General features: G+C 38.4%; 1 protein-coding gene across 2 annotated transcripts in view; it reads left to right on the forward strand.

The window, feature by feature from the left end:
* U2SURP (U2 snRNP associated SURP domain containing) overlaps positions 1 to 22,862 on the forward strand; it is a 38,910-nt gene extending 16,048 nt beyond the window's left edge. Inside the window, exons 12-27 of one of the 2 annotated variants that reach the window (XM_066619389.1) lie at positions 14 to 57; positions 4,036 to 4,140; positions 5,401 to 5,467; positions 5,551 to 5,714; positions 7,027 to 7,189; positions 7,714 to 7,793; positions 8,303 to 8,390; positions 9,190 to 9,312; positions 10,726 to 10,882; positions 12,516 to 12,611; positions 12,910 to 12,976; positions 15,887 to 16,049; positions 17,071 to 17,181; positions 19,071 to 19,189; positions 20,385 to 20,561; positions 21,178 to 22,862. In XM_066619389.1, the coding sequence (XP_066475486.1) occupies positions 14 to 57; positions 4,036 to 4,140; positions 5,401 to 5,467; positions 5,551 to 5,714; positions 7,027 to 7,189; positions 7,714 to 7,793; positions 8,303 to 8,390; positions 9,190 to 9,312; positions 10,726 to 10,882; positions 12,516 to 12,611; positions 12,910 to 12,976; positions 15,887 to 16,049; positions 17,071 to 17,181; positions 19,071 to 19,189; positions 20,385 to 20,561; positions 21,178 to 21,316 (1,863 nt within the window). In that variant the 3' untranslated portion in view covers positions 21,317 to 22,862. The remainder of the gene's footprint in view (positions 1 to 13; positions 58 to 4,035; positions 4,141 to 5,400; positions 5,468 to 5,550; positions 5,715 to 7,026; positions 7,190 to 7,713; positions 7,794 to 8,302; positions 8,391 to 9,189; positions 9,313 to 10,725; positions 10,883 to 12,515; positions 12,612 to 12,909; positions 12,977 to 15,886; positions 16,050 to 17,070; positions 17,182 to 19,070; positions 19,190 to 20,384; positions 20,562 to 21,177) is intronic. The other variant, XM_066619391.1, reaches the window with a different exon arrangement.
* Positions 22,863 to 24,953: the final 2,091 nt, after the last annotated feature.

A 24,953-nucleotide genomic window follows, 5' to 3' on the forward strand; every position in this document is an offset into this window, starting at 1 on the left:
ACTTCATATACAGACTCTATCGCAAGCCATAGTCAAAGTGGTTATCCCAACAGAAAGGTACATGTTTTTCTTTATTATTACTGATCTAAATATAGCAAATATCCCCTTTGGAATTTTATTGAAAAAGTGTGATGTTGAGGGAATGTTTAAGTTTGACTGAGCAATGGTTGAATTATACTGTGCAGGTTTTAAGTGGGAATTTTAGATTTTACTGTCTGTATTAAAGCTGGTGTTCCACTTGATCATTACTTGCATTTTAGATTAGGCAAATAAGTAGATTAAACCTAGAGGTATTTTAAGAAGGGAAACACGAAGACTAGGTAAGTATATTTCAGTAAAATTCTGAGTGGCAGCTAGATATGCTTGCTATTTCAAAGGAAGACTGTTTCAAAGGAAAGATAGGTAGTACAACCTCAGTTATCCAGATGGCCTGGGAGTATCCAAAAGATTAATTATACATTTCAGGAATACTGGAATACTGTTTATGTTGTCATTGTATTACATGGAGAGTATGAAATTAAGATCATTGGGAAATTTGGATTTTTGAGGTTGGTCAATAAAGGATGGTCTTTTTTATAATGATCACTTGAGCACTATAACTTTATTATTATTGCTATTTGTGGGGTTGTCCTTTTCTAAACTAGAATTCTTATTTCCTAGATGTATCTGAATGCAGAAATGAGCTGTACAGGGCTGTTGTCTTCCAATATAGAGATAGTAGTTTAAGATTTGAATAGTGTAAATGCTAGACATACCCTTGCTCAGCCAAGCATAAAACTTCTTTCAAACATAGCAACACAAACTCTTGTTTAAAATAAATGAGCACCAAAGAATTCCAAATTCTCTTTGACATTGGCCTTGGTGAGCAACACCAGCTGAACTGTCTGCGGCAGCGGGGGACCAGGAAAACATCATGGGATGGATTGGGAAAGTATACAGTTTTTGACCAGACATTGGTACGATCAGCTCCAATTAATGTGGTTTTGTTATAACTGAAAGACTTTTTGTTGGCCAACATGACGATTTTTAAACTATCATTATTTTGTACTAAATTGTTTTTTTGTCATGAGCATTCACTATACTTTTGTAGCAAGGCTATAAGTTTAAGATAGCAGTGCAAACATTTTTTTTCTATCACATTCACAGTATTAACATAATATGAAGGACTTAGAACTTTCAGTATTGAGTGCTAGTAATGTGGGATAGTTCTAAGTGGGTCAGTAGAACTTCTCTTTAAACCTTTACTATAATTTTGTTGGTCAGCATGGAAAGTAGTATTGTTACTTTTTAGATGAAATGGTTCATTCGTTTTGCTTATTGTAGCACTTTAAGAGCCCATGAATTAGAAAATATTGCTCTGTACCCTTAACTGTATTTGAAGATGCTGGTGAATTAGGCATTTTGGACCTCCTGTAGTAATTCTGTTGCTATAATTTGGATGAAATCATTATTAGGAAGCTTCAGTATACATCTGGAATATATAGTGGACCATCTCTGAGTTTTTTTTGGGAAGTTGCATATCTGTGATTATATTCAGCAGTCAGTTTTGAAAAGATGAAAGCCATAAAAGTGGAGTTGCTCTCTTAAGAAATTGAGCACCCTGTCCTGTCGTTGCTCCAGTGTGTGCTGTAGCCCCAAAATATGGTACATTTTGGATATGTACCATCTTCTCTCTGCTGTAAAGCTTAAAATGCAGTCCAAAAAACAGGCATACTAGTGGGTGCATTTGTGAGAAAAACAGAATGTCATTTTGGCACTTATTTAAGAGATATGACAAAGCAGTCCAGTTTACCCAACATCATGCACCTCATTTTGTTGTGTCCATGGGAGGCGTGGATCCCCATCTGTGCCTGCTGTGATTTTCAGCCCCAAATAAGAGAAATTTGTCCTGTTGGGTACAGTAACTTCCTGGCCGTCCCACTTTGTGTGCTCACGCATGTGTGTGTGCGCATGCGTGTCAATCTTGTGAGAAGGTGTCCTGAAAGGGAATATAACTGCTCCAAATAGTACTGCTGTACTATACCATTCCAGCTGTCACCTGTAACAAATACTATTCCCTGGTATTGTATAAACAAGAGTGGATACCTAACTTTAGGGGAAGATTTAGGGCCTACTCCTATCTAATTTTCAAGCACCTGTGCAGCCTCAATGCAGCCCCAAGGTAAGGAACAAATATTCCCATACCTTAAGGAAGCCTTTGTGACTGCTGCCCCACCACAAGATGTAGTGCATGCCCCATTGGCACAGCTGCACCGGCACTGGAAAATTGGATAGGATTGGGCCCTTAGTACTTCTGTCTCTAATTAGGGAGCTTAAAAATAAAATAGGGGAAAATAGTATTTCACTATAGTTTTAAATCTGTTTAGCTATTTGTGTTGGAAGGCCTGAAATGATTTGTTTGCACTGAGATCTTCAAATACAGTTTGCATTTTTGTTTGAGGTGTTTCTATCTCACCTTTCTGTTCAAGGCTGCTTATGCTTCAGTTTCTTTCCACTTAGATGTCCAGAAAGAAGCAATGAATAAAATTACTAAATTATTTGGAATATCTTGAGTAGGGGCTATAAGATTGTCATAGAACAATATTAAGACTTCTAGGCTTCAACAGGTGATCAAGAATATTGCTTGCTCTTAACTGTAGTAAAAAAAAGTAATTTGAACTTTGGTATTTTTGTTTGCTTTCATAAGAGAACAGATGGACATTAACTGTCAATAAGTAACGTAAAACTATAGACACAGTATCCTGTCTGTGCAATATAAAGCACATTGAAGATTGATGAAAAAATGAACACTTGGTATGACAGGTGTTTCGAACAATTGCAGTTTTTAAATTCTGGAATATGTCTTGTGTAGTAGTCAGAAAAGAACATCTGAATGTGGCAGAGTGCCACTAATCTTTTGATTTATTGTAAAAAAAAATTTATAGTAGAATAATATGGGTTGGGAGGGGGGAATGGCTTTTATTCTTGCACCTCTTGCATATTCTGAAATAAGTTTTGATATTCAACCCAGAGTCCTTAGCCAGTGGGGCCTTTTCATGAGCACAAGGGATTGTGCATTGGCCATGGGTTTTTAAAACCTTAGTAGTTTCTGCACATAGCATCAAAGGCTCCTTTTTAAAAAAAAAAACTATCCTGTAAAATGCACTTTGCAATACATCATGAAGTGGTGCTGTTCAGCAAAGTTTAAAAATCCATTGTATATGGATCTCTTGCTCATGGGTTGAGGTCTGGGTTGAGGTCAAAATGTTGGCGGCCTTGGAAATTCTAAAGAACCACTGCTTTGTAATACTTGTTTTTACAATTTGTCATACGTAGACTTGCATCTTCAAATGTAATTTTCAAAGGCTCAGTGACACTTTGAATCTCTTTGAGTAGTGTTCAGTAAAAGTATAACTGTGTCTAGATTTTAAGACCTGTGGCTCTTAATTTATAACTAAATGGAATGTTGTCTCTAATGACAAGTCCCTTTTGATGGCATCTATTCTAAATATTAATCTGATTTCCCATCCAAGGAATTTTATCAGATCTTTGCCCACTTAGCTTCAGCAGTATTGCCATATCACTTGTTCGCAGACCACTCACTGCTCCTCCCATTGTATTTTTTAGCCTATGATGATGTATTCACAAGTGTGTATTAGCTTTTTAAACCAATGTAGTTTTTATTGTGCTTAAGCAGACTATTTTCTCAAATGCTGTAAATAATGCTCTGTTGAGCATGCTATTGATGGTTTAGTCTAGAAACTGTTCGTGCAGCACTATAAAATTGTATTTTAATCTTAGCTCAGACAAAAATCAACAACCAGCTACTTTTTGTATTGGAATTATAATGTGTGAGCCACAAGGCATTATTTTATTGGTATATTACGTTTGCCCATCACTGAAGATTAGAACATTGTTCTAAATTATTTTACATTATGTACATTTTTTTAATTATATAGCAAAACAATCTTCTCCATTTATAGTACCTTAGGTGGAGTGTAGCTTGTATAGTGTTAGGTCTGAATCAATTTTTCTTTAACTGTGTTATTGTTGTAGGAATTTGCTTGCACTGATACATCGCATGATAGAATTTGTGGTGCGTGAAGGACCCATGTTTGAAGCCATGATTATGAACAGAGAAATCAACAACCCCATGTTCAGGTGGTTATTTCTTCTTCCTAGTTCTTTTCTGCACTGCATGGTGTTGCTGCTGCATATAGTGGGCCCATGGTATCCATGAAAAATGCATTTTAGAACCCCTTGTGGATACCAAAATCCATGAATAATTAAACCAGCAGGGGTGGGACTGCCTAATGATGCAATAACTCACCTGGGGGCTGCATCTGGCCCCTGGAAGTTGTACATGGCTTACTGTACACCAGGGTTCTCCAAACCTTTTGACCAGAGGGCCGCATCAAATGTTTGGCATGGTTTTGAGGGCCGGAAAAAAAATTTAAATATAAAATTTATATAAATAAATTAGAAATGGAACTTAGATGAGTGAATAAATGGGCTCATTCATTCAATCTCACTGGCCCTTAGAACACCCTCCAGATGCAACCAGAGCATAGTTCTAGTCATGTTCGGCAAAGTGGGCCAGGGGCTTTCAGGGGACAAGAGGCTGGCCGTGGGCCGGATAGAGGCTTGCCACGGGCTGCATCTGGCCCCTGGGCTGGCGTTTGGAGACATTTGCTGTACACGGATTACTGGTGTGTGTTCTTACTGGTATTGGTATAAACTCTAAGGTCTGGTTTCACAAGCAGCAGATGAGGTGGTAAACCTTTGTCTTGACTGTACCACCTTATTGTGCCAGTGGGAGGTCACAAGACTGAATGGTGCATACAAAAACCAAATTTGTGCACATAGAAAATTCACTGTTGAGAAGGGTTCTAAGCTAGCCTTCTGGTGTGTCAGTTTTCTGTGTGGAATAATTTTTTTTGTGGAAGAGTATTCCATCCTATAGTCAATTTCCTGTTGTCTGAAGTGGTACAGAGTCAGGTTGAAGATTTACCAACTTTTCTGCTGATTGTGAAAACTAGATCTTATTTAATAGAATTTTAATGGATATTAAAAACTGTGGTGGGGATGTGGTACCTGGCAAGAATTATGTAGTGCAGTGCTTCCCAAATTCCTACAAGGTTGTTGGGAGCACCGTAAGTTGTTGCGGGGGAGGGGGAAGGCAACAACTTGATACCCAGGATTGCACTGATGCCAGAGGTGGCTGGGGGGTTTTCTCCTTACCTGCAGCCAGCGCCGCAGGCCTGGGGGAGTCTAGGGGGTGTGGGGAACCCTCCACAGAGCTCCCTGTCCCTGCAAAAATGTTAAAAAAGGGGGAAAGGTCATTTCAGTTTTCATGACAAAACCGGAAGTGCCACCTATTCCTGGTAGTAACATATTTTTCCTACTCTTTGTCTTGCTTAGGTTTTTATTTGAGAACCAGACTCCTGCCCATGTATACTATAGGTGGAAGCTTTATTCAATTCTACAGGTAAGCAATACACTAGTAACTACTGCTAATACGAAGTATAGTAAATATAGTGCTTGCTCTGATTACCTTTTTGATATCATTAGGGTGATGCTCCAACCAAATGGAGAACTGAAGACTTCCGTATGTTTAAAAATGGATCATTTTGGAGACCACCCCCTCTGAATCCATATCTCCATGGGATGTCAGAAGAACAAGAGCCTGAAGCGTTTGTAGAGGAACCTAGCAAGAAGGGTGCACTTAAGGAGGAGTAAGCATCATTAAAGAGTCCAATTATCTCCTAATCTTTTCCGCTAGAATCTAGTGGTGGTGAATCTAGCAGTTGAGAATCAGTCGTTCTCAAACTTTTTAGCATGGGACCCACTTTTGAGAATGACAGTCTGTTTTGGAAAATGATGTCATGGCCAGAGGTGACATCATCAAACAGGAAGTGCCCTCATTATGATGCCAGAGCTGTAAGTGATGTCATCAAGCAGTAAGTGACATCTCCCTTTAATATAGTCAAACATCATGTGTATTAAACTGCATTAAAGGAAGAGTATCTTATTACATTGTATTAGTTTTTTATTGGGTTATTTCTGAGCTTTTTTCAAATAGCAAAGTGTAAGAAAAAAGGCCTGTTTACAACCTTCACCATATAATAATGGACTATTGGGTTGCCAGAGCAAATATTATACAAAGGTCAGCTTGGAAGAATGTCAGCATCTCAGCTTATCAGGGCCACAGGAAGCCACAATTTCATGAACTGGAAACCCAGAAAAATGAAAGCCATTGCAACCAGCTTATCAGAGCCACATCAGAAAGCAAAGGCTATCTACTGCTCCAGTCCCAAGTCAGGCTTTCAAAACTGTGTTTTGCGCACACACCAGCAAGGCTGCAAGAGAGAGCCCAAGGAAGAATTTCTGCCTTGCATTTCAGAGACCATTCCTTGCACAAGATCTACAGATGCACCCTCCCTCTTCCAGCACAACTTGCTTAATTCACTCTCTATTTTCCCCACCCCATATCACATACTCTTGCACTTATTCATCCCAGCAGTTCTTCAGTCCTGAAGAGGTCTGAAGGGCCTGACTGGAAACTTCCGAAATGGTTTGCCAGTTTCCAAGATGGCACTGCCCAGCTCACTTGCCATCTTCCAAGATGCCGGCCACCGGCCTGTTTTGACCCACTAGAGATCAGGTTGTGATCATAACCCACAGTTTGAGAAACAGTGCACTAGAGAGTAACTCATATGAAGTGAGTGTTTAGGAGCTACTGCAGGAATTTCAGTATTTAAGAACTGACCATTATTTTTAGAAAGTCTTCTATAGTTTCCAGTAAACATTAGCAACAAATTTTTAAACATGATTTCTGGTTCTTGCAGAGAAACAATGAAATAACCAATAACAGCCAGAAAACCCCTTTCATCACAATAGCAATATAAAGTAGTTGAAACATATTTTTTCAGATTTTATAGTTCTGGTTTATTCTGGTCCTAAATGGTGTCAGTCCAGTAAGTCTAATGATAAATCTAAAGAAAAAGTATTGCCAAGTATTCTGAACATGTGAAACTGAAATTTTAGACAGAGGGACAAGTTAGAGGAAATCCTGCGTGGGTTAACGCCGCGTAAGAATGATATTGGAGATGCAATGGTTTTCTGTCTTAATAATGCTGAAGCGGCTGAAGAAATTGTAGACTGCGTTGCTGAATCACTGTCCATTTTGAAAACTCCACTTCCTAAAAAGGTATGATTAGTTTCTTTAAATAGATGTTGAGTCTTGTATAAAATTTTTGAACAGTTTGTGAATGGATGATAGTTAGAATAAGCTGTTAATATATGGAGTAAAACGCAGATATGAAACATGCTTTTCAAAATTATTTCAGATCTCATTTGCTAAATCAAAATGGTCTTTTACTTCTGCTGAAAAACTTTTATTTGTATATTTACCTCTTCAAGAGAGAAACTATTGATGGAGTTGTCAGCTTTCATGAGAACATGTTTTAAATTTTTGTGGACATTTTTTTTCCTGAATAATTCAGGCATATAGTATTTTCATAGTGAATTTCTGATAGTTTGGCAAGCATTAAAATTCTGTTTTCTAACTTGTACTTCCAGATATGCTTTATTTTAAAACAATTGATGTTTAGTTTTTCTTTTTCAAAAATATTGCTATATCAACTGAATGTTTATGCTTTTGCCAAGGGTATACAATACTGTCCCTTGTAAAGTAAATTTACATCTGTGACCATAGTTCTATATTCTTTGTAGATTGCAAGATTATATTTGGTTTCTGATGTGTTATACAATTCTTCTGCTAAAGTTGCCAATGCTTCGTATTACAGAAAATTGTAAGTATCCAGATTTTTAAAATGCTCACAAAAGAATAAAATAACAGTTGTAAACTTGGAAGTATAGCATACATAATGGCACTTGACAGTAACATACAATAGCACCATTGTCAATAAATATAAATGGTACATTGAGAGGAATGCCATTTTGTATCTATTCATATTTACTCTTCCTTTACCTTGCAAGCTTAGGGTTGTTGTTTGTAGCATGCAGTCATGCACAGTTGATAGCTCTGTGTGTGTGTGTGTGTGTGTGTTGAAAGTCTGAATAAAAATATTGCATTACATATTCACATTTGCAGCAAGTCTTTGTTCTATAGTGCTAAAGGTTTATTCATGAAAACCATTGAGACCCACTTCCAGATAGGAAACAGATGCTCCATTCTAAATAAACCTTTGTAGTCCTTTTGTAATATAACTGCAAAACTGTGGACTCGAGCTGCAGCAATGACTTACTCTGTGTTATACTTCATGTTACAAAGTCTAATATATGGCACCTATCTTTTCAGTTTTGAAACAAAACTGTGTCAGATATTTTCTGATCTGAACGCTACATACCGAACAATACAAGGCCATTTACAGTCTGAAAACTTTAAGGTATGTGCATGATTGATACTGAAATTGATAAGTATATTTGTCAGAATACATTAAATTCACCACACAGCTACAAGTTAGAAAAATTGAAACTCAAAAAATTGAGTGTTATTCTTAACAGATTACAACTCTGAATGGGTATTGAAACTTACTGTTTACGATTATGGCTGTCCTGACAATCACCTGTACTTTAGCTCCTGTAACAACAGTTAGCTAGAACAACTAAAGCATACCAGCTCTGTCCCACATATAAAAACATCCTCTTAAAATCCCATTGTTGCCATTTTAAACTTGTGAGTAAGCTTGTAAAGTGCAGAGTTGGGTCATAATACCAGAGTGAGAATCAAGCATTGGGTGTCAGACTCAATGGAGAATTGACTGTAAAAGTGGGAAATCCACCAGTATAAGAGAGAAAAGTGAGGAAAATGGACAACAGACCAAACATGGCCTCTTCAGGAAAGTTGTATAAGTTACTATGTAATTTGAATTGAACTAAATTGTTTATGTTCAAGGACTTCTGGTTTAATTTTTAACCAAAACCAATTCTCTGTACATTTTAGTTTGAAATAAATTTCTACCCATCTTTCTCCCACATATTGGGAGCAAAGGCTAAATAAACAGTGCCGTCCAAGTCCTGCTATAGTATGCACCAAATTTGTTTGATGACTTAACAAATCCACCTGGGTCCTTAGGAATATTCTGTGAATGACACAGTGCTAACTAGATTTTTGTTGTTGGGCTTTGTGTTTTGCTCTTAATGTACTTCTCAGTACAAATTACTAGCATTGTTTACTACTTTTAGCAACGGGTAATGACTTGCTTCAGAGCATGGGAAGACTGGGCGATTTATCCAGAACCATTTTTGATCAAACTGCAGAATATTTTCTTGGGGCTTGTAAATATTATAGAAGAAAAAGAAACTGAGGTAAGTGTGAGATAAGACTATTGTTGATACTATTGGTGTGGAAGCAAACAAGAACCTGAAGACTTATAGGTAAGAGCAGAGGCAGAGGTTTGTGGCAGAGGTTTTGTAGGAGATTCTAGGATATGAAGACTAATCTTGGTTCCCAGGTTCTGAATGAAACTCTTCTTCAGTCTGAGGCTGCATAAACACAGTTTTTTTCTGATATGAATGTTAACATTTTCCATACCTTTGCCTTTGAACTAGCTCATTTACCAGTTACGTATTGGAAATTACTTGGAACCTGAAGCACGTGCATTGCCTCATTATCAGTATTCAGGTGTGTGTGAGTGAGGGAGAGAGAATTTTAAAATACCTGAATATTTTTGGGGCTAGACTTTCATCTCTTCCATGTCCTATGAATACATTTGGAATTAATAGAAAAAAATGTGAATTATGGTATCTCTAAGGGCATTTATATGCTAGTATCATTTCTGGCATTTACTTCTTCATTTGTCAGAGCCAATGATTTCTGATCTGTGTTCCATTCTCTGAAGTCTCATAGCCTCTTAGAGAAGCAACTTAGAGGGTACTGGAATTGTTTACTGTACAAACTACTATCAATTGCTCCATTAAAAAATGACTGGGCTGCTCAAACCAGAAACAACATACCAGTTGATGTTTACTGACTTGATATCTTTAGTGTCGAAATCCAAATAATGAAAAATGAAACAAATGTCACAGCATACACCTTTATGCTGTAGCAAATGAACATGTGAAATGTTAAATTGACTGTAGAGAATTCAGTATAGGAGTTGGGCATTATCTAATTTGTGATGGAAAATACGGGCACCTGAAGTATTAGTGCCTAAAAACAAATTTAGAATATGTGAACGAATTTAGAAATTTGCCTACTGAAATGACAATCATGAAGAAATTGTATGTTTCTTAATAGTGCTTGGAGGTATTACCTGTTGCAAAAATTGTAGTTAGTGTAGCTTCTTGTGTGTATGTGAACTATCACAGGGTTGGTCCATGCATTGATGAATCCAGCAGTTTCTTCTGCATGGTGAGGCACTTTCCTGCTACGATATATACAACATAACTGTGCTGCTGGAATACTTGTATACCATGTGCCAGATTCTCCTATCTTTCCAACCATTTCTTGAGGTTGAGAAATTGCAGGAATTGTGTGTATTGTGTGTAGTCATGCAAAGTGCATGTTACTTTGCGTGTAGGTATGTACGTGCAAAAACCTGCTTCCATCCTGCCTAAAGGGAATTCTTGGATTTTGTAACTGGTCCATATTGGCAGTTATTTTTGCAATCTACTTGCACCTGTGCGTTCAAGTTATGAAGAAATATGAAGTGAAGCGACTTGAGAGAGAACACGGTGAATATATAGAAATATGAAAGCATTCTTTTACTTTGTTTATAGGAAGTACCAGATGATCTTGATGGAGCTCCCATTGAGGAAGAGCTTGATGGTGCTCCACTAGAAGACGTGGATGGAATTCCTATTGATGTTGCTCCTCTTGATGATCTTGATGGAGTCCCTATTAAGACACTTGATGATGACCTTGATGGTGTACCTTGTAAGGAACATCTAAATTTATTGTGTGTTTGGAAGTCTACATTTTCTTGTATGATTTTTGTGTTTGTGTTTTCTAAACAGCTTTTGCTGTTTAGAATGCAGTACAAGAACCTCTCATTTCACAAGTGCTTGATTTAGCTGGTTTTGGAAGAACATGCTTGTTTAATACCAAAAGCTTATTTGTGCTAGCAAACTTTTGAACTAACGTGGTCAAACATCGTGCGTACTTCTGCACGTTTAGCTGTTTAACCGTTTCCCCCATTTTCACCTGTATCTGGAAAACATCCATCTGCCTTGACTGGGGAGCCTTAAGCTAAAAACAATTGCAATTGATGTGAAATTAGATGTGATTAGCTATCTTCAGAGCGAAGAGTGTGTATCAGATGTTGGCCATATGCTTGGTTTAAGTGGAAACACTCTTCATTCCATTTAAGACCATGCTGAGAATATAAAGAAGAGTGCTCAATTGGAGATACCTACAAGGGCAAAGAGAGCCTCTTATGCTTAGAGTTCTGTAATGGAGCAAATGGAGTGGATTCTCCTAACCTAGTGGTTCCCACACTTAGTGCAGCTGCAGTGCCCTTGGAACCAGGAAGTAAGTGGTGATGCCGCAAGATGTCACTGCTAGTCACTTCCTATCCCGGCCTAACCTGGATCTGGGTTTGCAAGCCTCAAAATAGCAGTTTCAGAGGGTGGTTTTTGTGCACTATGCTGAGCACAAGCCTGATGCTGTGTTCTCACCGCTGGGTGGTAGGGGACTCGTGACACCCCACTGAGTGCCTTGTGGCACACACTTCGGGAACTGCTGCCCTAACAGGTACTATTTACATAGGTTCTTATGGTAAAATGTTTAATTAATGCATTTTTGAGGTGTGCTTTTCAAAAATGCATCTCCCGTGTAAAATGAGAGTTGCCTGTATAGCTGACATTTGGCAACAGAAAAATGTATTTTAATTGAATTTTGTAGAATAATGGGAATAAAATGGAAGATACAAGGTGTGTATTTCTCAGTGTTCCGTTTGTATTCAATCTTGTAAAAGCAAGAACTGTATTTTCATTACACTGTTTGTTCAGAATATTCTTGAAACAGAGCCTTTGTGATATATGCATATATGGATGGTATTGTATAAATTGATAGTTTCAGTACTATTAATGAAAGGGAAAAAAAGGAGCAAAACCTGATTCACTTATCCCTGTGCATAAAATAGCTCCAATGTGGATGCAAATCTTGAGAGCTTAATATCTGGCCTGTATTGCCATTTGTGCCTATGCCTGGAATTTAGAAATGGTATCCAAGAATTCTTACCTCTGTATGTGGAAAGCTAGCTTGTTGGGAAGTTAGCTTGTTCTTCCTGATGTAAGTTTCCTTATGCAAAAAGTTCTTATGTGGTCAGTCTTCACCACCTTCTTTGTACATAATTGTTCTCTTGTATTTTTAAATGGTGCAGTCCCAGGAGAACTGTACCATGTGTTCTTCCCAAATGTTTAATCCAGTTTCTCTTTCTAAGTACTTTATGCATGCAGATAGTTGCACCTTTTAAATGGTTTATTTCTTCACATACCCTAAAACTGAGAATATATGATGCCAAACCACTTAGGAACTTCAGTCATCACTTAAACATTTTATTCAACAGTGGATGCATCTGAAGAGTCTAAGAAAAATGAGCCAATATTCAAAGTCGCCCCTTCAAAATGGGAAGCTGTGGATGAATCTGCTCTTGAAGCTCAAGGTAAATGTATCTAATTTCTGTCCCTAATCTTTGTTGTAGATCTTATAGTTAAGCGTCTAATGTACAGTTTACTTTTTTTTTTGCAAAGTATTAATGAAATTATGCTTTAAACTTCACAAGCAGGATTTTCCAGTATTGAGAACAAGTACTGCGCTTATTCTCCAATAGCGCAATTAACTCATCAGAAATTAATTGCTGAGCTACTCAGAGCAGTCACATATGTCCAGTATATATTTATATAATTTCATGAGGAATTTGGCAATTTCTTTGCATAATTATGGACTTCCTTTCTTTTCAGCGGTAACAACATCTAAATGGGAGCTATTTGACCAGCATGAGGAATCGGAAGAGGAAGAAAATCAAAAGTAAGAATTGAAGCGTCTCTTGGCCACTCAGTTCTTAAAAGTATCTGGTAGTTTCACAGATTGAAAATGTGAAATTTCCCTATTTCTCAAATCTCATTTGAAGGGAGATGAATGTGAGTTATACTCTCATAATTAAAACATATGTTTTCCTATGGCGGGGGACCTTTGCTGCTTGGACAAAATGCCACAAATGTGGATCACAGATATATATAAAAACTGTTCCAGCATATGATGCTGCACTGCAGTAACGAGAAAACAGTAGAAAGAACCACTTGTCAGCCCAATCCTATGCCTGATCACTGTCCTGTGATACAGTAGTGCGAAAACAGCTGCTGCTGTATCCTCTGAGGAAGTAGCCAGAGGTTTCCTCAGTAAGAGAACATTGATTCCCTTACCCTGTGGAGGGCACCAGCAGCCCTAATACTGGGAGCTGTGCCGACTATTTAGGTGCTGCAGAACCAAGGAGACCCATGTTGGTCTCTGAGGCCTGAGGGGAGGATAGAATTTGACAGCAACCTCTGCTGTCATCCTGTTCCCCCTCCTGGGCCTGAACCCCTCTGGGCTGCCCTCTTCCCACAAAGATTCACCCCCTCCTCGCTCACCCTTCCCGCCAGAAACACCTTCCTGCCAGCACAGAGACCTGGTATCAACTAGTGCTGGCCTCTCCACTGTCACCTCTCCCCTCCTGGTTGTTGAAATGTGCCTAATGGCACACTTGTGACAGCCGTTGTCAGGGCAGTGCATAGGCCGCCAGCGCTGCCCCGGCATTGGATTGGGCTGCAAGTCATTTAATCAGGGGGAACACTGAAAACCTCAAAATAATTCAGTCTTTATCACCTTGCTTATGCACCCTTCCTTGCTGTTTCTGTGTGTGCGCATGCATGCATATGTTCATGTGTTTTCCATATTGCCAGTTTAATCTGGTGCTGGCTAGCAGTGCATTTCCAGTAGTGATAGGAGTCTGTTTCTCATGAGCTTCCCACTCGGCCCCCAAGGATGACAGCCGAAGTACCAGGGAACTGGGAAGAAGCTTTAACATTGTGTCGTTCTTCCTTTCCCTAGCATCTCTTAACTGCTACTCTACTATAACTTTTTGAGTTGTATTATTACAAGCTGACTTAAGGAATTTCTTTATTTGAGAGGCAGAGTCAAAATTTTTTACAATAAATGTCTGAAACAGCTCTAAGGCCCATTGATTTTTTTCAGAGGCAGTCAAATTTGTGGCTTTAAGTTAGTATCACCTGTATAGAATTTTCCAGAAAGGAATTTTGAAATTCCTTGTAGTTTTGTTAAAGTGGCTGTCCTCTTTGGGCACCAAACCAAGAGAGAGAGCTAGAATAGATTAACTACTTAGAGCAGTGTTTCTCAAACTGTGGGTCGGGACCAGCTAGGTGGGTCACGAGCCAATTTCAGGTGGGTTGCCATTCATTTCAATATTTTATTTTTAATATATTAGATTTCATGCTACCATGATATGTGATTGCATTTGGGGAAATATAGACCTGTACTTTTAACAAACTACTATGTATATTCTTTTAACAATGATTGTAAAGGAAACTTACTCCTGGGTAAGTGCCGGGTAAGCCTAGGATAGCAAATTTTTTTTCCTGCTTTATGATGTCACTTCCGGTCATGACATCACTTCCGGTGTGTCCCGGCAGATTCTCATTCTGTCCCAGTGCTAAATGTGTGAGAACCACTGACTTAGAGGATACTGAAAACAACTTTGCTTTTTAGAATCCCTCCCCTCTGGCACAGAGGGCTCATCCCATTGAAAGCCACCCAGTTTAGGTTTGACCGCAGTAACATTTCAGTGCAGTTCCCTAACCAGTAGAAGAACTGTACATAATAGGCTTCTTCTGTATGTGTAGCTCTTTAGTTAGATGGATGTGTTCATAATGTATAGCAGTGATTTTCAGCCTTTTTCTTCTCATGGCACACTGACAAGGCCACTAAAATTGTCAAGGCACACCATCAGGTTTTTTACAATTAACAAGGCACACCCTGCTGCCAGTGGGGGACTCACATCCCCATTGGCCCTACTAATAAATGACCTTCCCCCAAATTCCCATGGCGCACCTGTGGACCACTCGTGGCACACCAGTTGAAAATGGCTGATGTATAGGAGTCAGCCTTATATGGAGTTAGATCATTGGTTCATCCGAGTTACAGCCCAGTCCTAACAGACTTTCCAGCACTGATGCTGCTGTGCTAATGAGATGTGAACTGTATCCTGAGGTGGGAGATAGTCATGGAGGCCTCCTCAAGGTAAGGGAACATTTGTTCTCTTGCCTTGGGGCTGCATTTTGGCTGCATCAGTGTTGGAAAGATGGATAGGATTGGGTTATTAGTGTTGTTGACATTGACTGGTAGCAGCTCCCCAAGCTTTTTAGATAGAAGTTATTCTCTGGAACCTTTTTCATGCAAAGCTGATGCTCTTCCACTGAACCATGCCTTCTCACTTAGCAGGGAAAGGGCAAATAAAAGCAGAAATAATTTTTCTTTTAACCCTCTTGTCCCTCCACCTTTTATCCATAGGTCTGTATTTATGAGGGTTGTGACAACGATGGGGTTATTAGGATGTCTGAAAGTTTGAATTTTTTTTCTGCTTTCATATTTTTTCCCTGTTTTAATTTTGTTTCATTCTCTGTTTTGGAAGCTGCCTTGGACTGCCCCATAGCATGAAAGGGAGAATAAAAAGTGCTTTAAAATAAGATTGGAGAAAAAATTAATGAAAAGAATGGTATATAATAAAAAGGGAAATGTAACAAAACAGATAAGAGTAATTTTCTATCAGTTTGTGCTTGTTCTTGTGTAATGACCAGTGCTTTATTGGGAAATGTTCTGCTCTGCAAACCTTTCCCTGGAAAAAAAGATATTAAAAGTATTTATATACTTCTGCTTTTAAAGTCCAGAAGAAGAAAGTGAAGATGAAGAGGATACTCAGAGTTCTAAATCAGAGGAGCATCATATGTATTTGAATCCTATCAGAGAAGAAATGCCCGATTCAAAGTCTTCAAGCAAGTACTCGGAAATGAGTGAGGAAAAGCGTGCCAAACTTCGAGAGATTGAGGTAGGTTGTGTCTGTGTATAAAAAAATCAATTTAAAATGTTTTATACCAAACGTTGGTATAAACAAGTATTATAAATGATCATAATTTATAATTTCAACACTAATAATTTACCATGTTTTAAGATACATATTAGTATACAGTGAGGTTGCATTATATGTGCAGTATGTAAAAGTGTGAGTCAGATGCCCTCTGCTGGTAAGAACACATAGAATTCATATCATTGCAAAACAAACACTTTATAGTGGTGGTCTTATAGATAGTTTCTAAGGGCCTTTTCTCCAAATGTATTCTCAAATACTCATGCCCACTTAATGTATTTTATTTGGGAATATAATGGAATTTATAAACATTTTATGATGGTCTTTGTCAGACTTCTGAAATGGTACTCCAAAATTAGCTGAGAATTTCAGACTTAATATAATGAATCCCTCTGTCAATACATTAAAAGTTGTTACTGTATTTACATATTTTTGTTATAAAACTTGGGAACATATATATTCTGTAACATCTCAAAATTCTTTTTGGAAAACGTTTGTAGTCAATGTTTAGGGAGAATCAAAATTCCTGATGGATTGCTATTGATTCGACTGAACATTGTCTGCCTGTGTTGCCTGTAGTGCCTACTGTTAGGAAGAAGGCCAAAGTAGCTCTCTCCTGGAAACAAATGGAGCCCAGATAAAAGGAAAAGCCATGTTTAAAGTTTCCATTTCAGACTTGATGGAGGAACAAGGGAGCTATCACAACAGGGCAGCCTGCTCAGTGGCAGGTTCTGTAAGGCTCCTGAGTTTTGTTATCAACCCCACTGATACTTTGAGGAGGCAGGGAGATGGGATTGCAGCTCTAGAATTGTTTTGCATGCTTATAATTGAAGAGAAACTTCCCCAAAAATGCCCAAAAGGATTTAAATAAAATAAATGAAAACATAGCCCAAATTTGTATGTGTTTATACATATAACTTTTACATACTTGGAGATAATACTTTTGAAAAGTACTCAGTGTTTGCTATATTCATTTTTATAGCTGAAGGTAATGAAGTTTCAGGATGAGTTGGAATCTGGAAAAAGACCCAAGAAGCCAGGTCAGAGTTTTCAAGAACAAGTTGAACACTATCGTGACAAACTGCTCCAGAGAGTAAGTAGTGCTACTGTTAACGTTTTTCTTTAAAACTTTTGTTCATATTTCAGATAATGTATTGCAATATGATACTGAATTCTGTTTGCTTTAATTCACTTAATATAACCATATTATATGGTCTTAGTCAGTAAATTAATATATAACAGGGAGTTGCAGCTAGTCCTTACTTCCTACTTGGGGTTACCTGCAGTTAGTACTGCACAGCAAGGATATGTATGATCCAGAAAACTTGCACATGCACACTTAATTTTTTTTCCAGTTACTTGAGTTATACTTGTAGTGAGTCTTAAAGGCTTTATACATGATTTCACATGCCCTACAGTTTCTCCAAGAAACTGTGGCTATGTTGGAGTTGATTTCACAGATAGAACAAAGATTGTACAATTGATTGTTTTCATTTCAGCCCTCTCAACCTTTTCTAAAGCTTCCCTTGTGGGTTGAGGGACCCCTTGGAAGGCTGTGGGATAGGGCTGCAGAGATAGGGTCAGATTTCCAGAACTGGGTGGAGGTGTCTTCTTGAACAGGTGGGACAAACTTTCTGTTTACACAAGCCTTGTGTTATCATAAGAGAGATTTTCAGTTTGGTGTGTGCTTTTTGACTGAACATGTGCTGTTATGCTTATGTTATGTAGGAGCTTGGTGCTGATGCTACTGTAGAGTTAGAGTTAGAGCTACTTTTACACAAACTCATTTGTGTGCTAATGTTGCTCTGCTGTGCCATGTTAACAATTAACAATTATAGCATTAATGTTCTCAGAAAGTGAGTCCAGGTTATCTCTTTCTCCTCTAAAACTGAGTTAGTGATAGTAACTATAGCAGCATGTAACATGTAAAGCAAAACATTCATTTAGAAACAAAATCAGAGTCCAGACTACTTTGACAGCTAAAATGTTGCATTTGCAAGATCTGACCCTTCTTATCTGTTGGGAGTTTAACTTTTTTCTGTGTTGATTATTTCATTAAACTGTGGATTTTTAATTCAGCCCTAAATGTTCTGGACAGATGGGCTTCTGTCATCATAGTGGTGATGTTATTAGCTATTAAATGTATCTTTTTCGTGTTGAATGATTTCACATAAATGTTAGAACATGAAGTTATTGAATGGTGATGACCTTACATTGCATCTGGTAGTCTTATAATAGCATTTAAAGGACAAGTTGCTATTGAATTTGCTCTAGTCCTGTCTAGGTGTATTCATTTACTTCTGTGTTATGTGAAAAGTGACTGAAAAGACTTTTTGAAGTGTATAGTAGGGACTGTGTTTATTTCTGAATCAGATGCAAGGCTGTTATAGATAACTTCAAAAACATTACAAAAAGATTTAAATTTCTCTGAATTATACAGCAATAAATAACTTTTCTACCTTACAATTAAATGATTTGTGTGTATCTATAAGTAAGCACAAATTAAGTTATTAGCAGTAAAATTCCATTTTTAAAGGTTACATTGTCTTTAAAAATATTTGTAGTGCTGTAAATATGAGGATATATATGTTCAGTATTGTACAATAAAGGATATAGCTTTGGTATAATAAATGATATAGCTTTGGACTGAAGGTCTTTGATCAGAATAAGAGTACATAAATATTTTGAAGTCTTTCTGTTTGAAATATGTCTGTTTACATTTTGCTGCTGTAGAATTTTGAATGTCTGTTGTTCGTTCTTGTTCTATCCTTTTCCGCTTTGATTCTGTTTTTGTAGGATTTGAAAATGAATTAACAATAGCTGATTTAGAGCCCAATCCTCTGCATGTCTACTCAGAAGTAAGTCCCATTAGAGTCAATGGGGCTTACTCCCAGGAAAGTGTGGATAGGATTGGGCTGTTACTTTTTGCCAAATGGTTAAATTGTCTAAATTATCTAAAGTGCTGAATTACTCTTAACCTAGGAAAAGGAAAAGGAATTGGAGAGGGAAAGGGAAAGAGACAAGAAGGACAAAGAGAAATCTGAATCCAGATCTAAGGAGAAGAAGGAAAAAGAAGAATGCACACCAACAAGGAAAGAGAGGTATAGAATTTAGTAGATTAGATTTTCTTTTTAAACGATGTATTTGTAGTTTTAGCAGCAGTCACAATATCTACCAGCCCAACCCTAACCAACATTCCAGCGCCTATGCAGCCACAGTGCAGCCCCAAGGTAAGGGAATGAATGCTCTCGGTGACTGCCCCAACACCACCACAGAATGCAGCATGAACCCCGTTGGCATGGCTGCATCAGTGCTGGAAAGCTGATTAGGATTGTGTGGCAAGTGTTCTGGCCTCAGAAATTTGAATATTTTATTTGTAGAACTTTATCCTTTTCTACATAATATAAATGCATTTTAGTGGGGTGTGGTGACTTATACATGACTATAGTATTTTTTGTATTTTTATACCACCCTTCCTCCAAGGAGCCAAGGTGGTGTACGTGGTTCCTTCTCTCCTTTTGTCCCCACAATAACCCTGTGAGATAGGTAAGGCTGAGAGATAGTAAGTGGCCCAAGGTCCCGAGGAAACTTAGAGCCTGATCCTGAACTCAGCACACCGGCTTACTGCTGGTACGCACTGTTGCAAATGTACCATAAGGCACATTTGCAAGCACTTAGCACTAGCCAAGCTGGGCTAATGCTGGTGGGAAGCCGGTGCTCCACCTCTCGGCAATTGCCTGGGCCACCGGGCAGCAGAGACATGAGTGGGTGCAGAGGCGGGAAGGAGGCAGAGGGAGGGAGCTGGGTGGGAGCGGAGTGGGACCCACCGGATCCAGAGCTCCATGTTGGGCCTCGCAGCCCGACACGGAGGCTCTTGATTCTGCACTAGCCAAAGGGTTGCTGCAGAATTGAATAGCTCCTTTGTGGGGCTACTTTCCTTTCCTGGGGGGATGAACATCCCCTTCTCCTGAGGAGCCGCTGGCAGCTGTCCAGTGCGCTTAGGATATTGTGGCAACCATTTTGGCACTGTGGCGGTCCCGGTACTCTGGACAGCTTAGGATTGGGCTGTTAGTGAGGCTTTGAACCTGGATCTTCCAGGTCTTAGTCCAACTCCTGAACCATTACATCAGTCTTAATGTTATGGCGTTTGTGGAAAAATTGGAACAGTGATGGAACACTAATACTGTTAATTGGAGTGCTAAAGCGTGCTAAAACTATTGAAGAATAGTTCTATAGAGGGTAAGGTAATATGCATCTTTGTGTGAGTTGTCATGAGTTCTGTTGTTTTTGCAAAAGGAAAAGGCGACACAGCACATCACCCAGTCCATCCCGCAGCAGTGGAAGTAGGCGAGCAAAATCACCGTCACCCAAATCAGAACGTTCCGAGCGATCTGAAAGATCCCATAAAGAAAGCTCACGTTCCAGGTCTTCTCACAAGGATTCCCCCAGAGATGTCAGTAAAAAAGCCAAAAGGTAAACTGATTTTTTCCCAGGGATCAAAGAGTTTGGTATGCTAATGATGGTAATAATTGCATGCCAGTCTGTACTGCTTTGTTTAACATTAGTTCAACCTTGAACTGCCCTTTTAAAAAATTGTTACTTGAGAAACTGCATACAAAATGTGCTGGCGTCTAGCCTAGATGCCTTTAAAAGGGGATTGGACAAGTTTATGGAGGAAAAATCCATTACGGGGTACAAGCCATGATGTGTATGCGCAACCTCCTGATTTTAGAAATGGGTTATGTCAGAATGCCAGATGCAAGGGAGGGCACCAGGATGAGGTCTCTTGTTGTCTGGTGTGCTCCCTGGGGCATTTGGTGGGACGCTGTGAGATACAGGAAGCTGGACTAGATGGGCCTATGGCCTGATCCAGTGGGGCTGTTCTTATGTTCTTATGTTCAAAATGTATGTACGCGTAATATCCCTGTGTGTGTCTGTGAGTAGTATTTAAGTCTAGTGTCATTAACTTGCTTCATGAATTTTGAGCCTGCTTAAGAAAGACAACATTCACCCTGCATGACATAGAATTACCACTTGTCTCATTCCTACTATTGTGCAGTCTTTTGACCCAAAACAATTTTATTTTCAGGTCACCCTCTGGCTCAAGGACACCCAAAAGATCAAGGAGGTCACGGTCCAGGTCGCCTAAAAAGTCAGGAAAAAAATCCAGGTCCCAGTCTCGCTCTCCACACAGATCCCACAAGAAGTCAAAGAAGAACAAACACTGACAAACTGTTATTTTTTTATGATGCTGTCACTTACTGGAAATGCAGTTTTGTTTTTGTGCCTGAACAGTCTGTTTAAAAAAAAAAACACAAAAAAAGCATTCCTAATTTTTTTTTGTGAATGCACGTGTATACTCATGAGTAACTGCATCAGTAGACCTGTCATTGTTTTATATTGTACAAAATACCTTCATTGTGGCCACTTCCCAGGATGAGATTTTTGTGTTTAGAAACGTCATCGGAAATGTGTGTAACTGATCTGCTGGCAGTAGTGATATTTTGTTTTAGGATGTTGTGACTTAGCAAAAAGAAAATAAACACACAATTGTTTCCCCTCTTCCCTATTTTTTGTAGCTTTGACAACTTGAATTAGATTTCAAATAAAATCTGAAAATAAAATATAAAAAATGGTGGTTTCTTGCCCCTCCAGCATTTGATTTTTTTTTTTAAGCCATAGTTTGGTAGCCTTCATATGTTTTGTGGTTAGGTTGGAGAACTCTTTTAGGTATATTGGGATCTAAGTTACGAATATTACTTGACAATAAGCTTTCCTTAGTATAGGAAGGCTGTGCTAGTTTTGCAGAACAATGATGTGCATAAGCATTGTGGGCTCCAGCATTAGTCTCCTCCAGTCATAGCCTGCAGGCACCTCAAGGAGCCTTATTCTCTGTCTGCCTTACACCTCCGATGTCGGATGATGACATTCACTGTTGTAACTTTCCTACCTATTTGGCACTAATAGTCTTGAATGATAAAGCACACCAGAAGAGAAAGTAAGGGTGTAGTAGGGCCTCAAACCCATACATAGACTCTACCTCTGATCCCTTCTGTTTGCTCATAACCCTTCCTCTTTCTTTTGAATCCCCTAATCTCCTGAGCCTACAGCAGCATTAAATTAGTAATTAGACTAGATTTTTAATTTCAACCACATGAATAAGCAGTTTTAATACTTATTTCCATAAAAGGAAAAAAAACTGACTTCTATTATATTGACTTGCTGTTGCGAGATGTGTAGTTCCTGACTGAAATCAGAAGTTCTCTCAAACCACAATGTAAAAGTTAGATTTACAATTGGCTTACAATGCTTATAAAATGGTATTGAATCCGCAGTATTAGTGTTTTGATATGTTTTTATGGATGCAGTGAAAAGAAAGCAAAGCTGTTCTTTCTCCTGTCCAACAAATATTCCTAGAATGATCATAACATTGAAAAAAACAAATCATGGACTGTCTTTATGAAGTGGATTTTATTCTGGTCAGTGACCTTGTAAATACATTTTTGTATTGAATTCTTTCTTTGGCTGTGAAAATGGTTAAAATAGAATAGGAGAAATTAGATTTTTATTAACATGTATCTTTTTCTAATGTATTCCTTCCCTCCCACGCCCCTCACTCTCAGTTTTCAATGCTTTCCTGATTTTTCTCTCTGACGTTAATATGATGCTGCACCTCCTCTGAGTTACTTAACTTTTTCCATGAAAGAAAAGTCACAAAGTTTCACTGTTTGTTTCCTGGAGGAGTGGGCAGGTTGAAATAAAAATGTAAAGTTTAAAGGGACCTGGACTCCAGTGAAGTGTTCTTTTGATCCATAATTATAATGATGTTTTTAAATTATAGAGAGCTAGATGAAGTATTCTGCTATTTTGAGTCCTACACAAGAGACTTTAGACTTGTACAAATAATACAATGATTAAAATACAAAAATACGCGTGACTGTGTGGGGAAGGAGTTTCTGAAAAGTCCTGGAAGGTCATGTACACCCTTTGGCATCATATTTGTTCTGAAAGCTTAATTCATTGCTGTTGAGCTCTCTGGTTCTTTCTGCTCCTTTGCAATCTTAGAACCAAGCTATACTGGACATTTGAAGCGGTGTTAGCCCTGAGTGGTTTTGTTTTTTGTTGTCAATAGCGGCTAGGTGGATGTGCATGTGTTGGCAGATTGTGACCAAAGCAGAAATTAGAGAAACTTTGAACCTTATGCCCTGCCATGGTCTTGATCTGCAGGTGTTCCAGTCTGGCTGCTATTTACCCCAGGAAAAAACTCCCATAGCCTCAAGCCTAGAGGTGCTATTTCATTCCTGTGAACTGAACCATAAGACAGTAGGATTTAGACTCTTGAATTCTTGCAGATTGCATATAGTTATGCCACACTTTTCCCAGCTTCATTTGCAGTATCCTGAGTCTTCAGCAAATACATGACTTGCATTATTTTTATGATATGACTTCAAAACACAAGAATGACTTGTAGAAACACTTCGTTACATGTTTATGAAAATCATAACGTTTGACAATATGTTAACATCTGTTCCTTGCATTATCCTTTAAAAGGTTCACTGTTGCGTTGAACAAAGGATAGTGAGAGACAATGGTGTAGTAAAGAATGTACTATACAGGTTGAGACTCATATTCCTGTGGGTTCCTGTCCAAGCACTCAGGCAAATCAATCAAGCAGTGCAACTTTGCACTATGACAAATCAATTTAAAAAACAAAGTTTCTTTGCTCAGCTGATTTAAAAACAGCCTTGCTGACCTTTTGACTCTAAGATAAGTCATTAAGAAGACAATCCATCAATCAGTCCCTCCCTTCACCAATGCAGAGTGATCACCTTTTTTTCACATGCTCAGGGGGAAGGGAGGGGTCACCTGGAGAGAGGAGGATTGATGGATTGTCAGCCAGCTGCCCCCCTCTCATTAAGGAGGCTATTGTAAAGGACTATTCAGTTTTTTAAACTGATTTTAAAGGGGTGCATTTTTCCCCTTCTCCCAGGGATCAGCACATTTCTTCTCATTTGCAGTGGCCATTTGTGTTGAGTAAAATCCTTGTATAAAAAAGCTGTGTATAAATAGGCTGGACCTGTATTCTACATGAGGTGATTGTCTGCACTGGAGAAGAAAAATAATCAACATGTCACTGGAACAAGACAATGGGACAGCTTTCCATAGTTCACAAAAAAGTCAGAATACCAATACATCAAAATCCTATGGATTCCAAAAGAATAATTTGCTATTTACACATTAACCTTTCAAGATTAAAAAAACAACAACAAAAGAATTCTTGCAGTTTAACAAACCACTCCGGTTGTAGTTTCAATTTAGATGATTTAGAAATTCTGCTAAAACACCCATGCATTCCACAAGTCTTTGCCTTATTGATTCACTGTTTTTAGTGGAGTCTTCTACCTTTTACTTTATCACATTTGTTGCCTGCCCTTCTTTTAAGGATAGCATATGTTGTCATTGATCGTTAATGTAACGACTGTTGATAATGTACAAACAGGTTTTTGTTGATGTATTGCTGAAGGATTCCCCAAACAACCTCAGTACAACAGTGGGAACAGGCGTGTGTGGTATTTTAAAAACTGACAGATTTATTGTGACATAGGTTAAGCTCTAGCCCACAAAAGCTTATCTTACACAATTCTTGGCTGTATTTGCAAAAGACTATTTGCAAAAGACTTGGGTGTATTTGCTACCACACTGGAATTTTGATATTAAAGCATAGATTGCAAATAGTACAATCTTTATTCAGAATTTACTCTGCCCTTTTCACAGAGAATCATAGAGTTGGAAAGGGACCCACAAGATCCTCTAGTAAAGTCCAACCCTCTGCCTATAGCAGGAAATCCTCCTAGAGCATCTCCA

The sequence above is a fragment of the Tiliqua scincoides genome, chromosome 3 (genome assembly GCF_035046505.1).
Source record: "Tiliqua scincoides isolate rTilSci1 chromosome 3, rTilSci1.hap2, whole genome shotgun sequence".
Taxonomy (NCBI): domain Eukaryota; kingdom Metazoa; phylum Chordata; class Lepidosauria; order Squamata; family Scincidae; genus Tiliqua; species Tiliqua scincoides.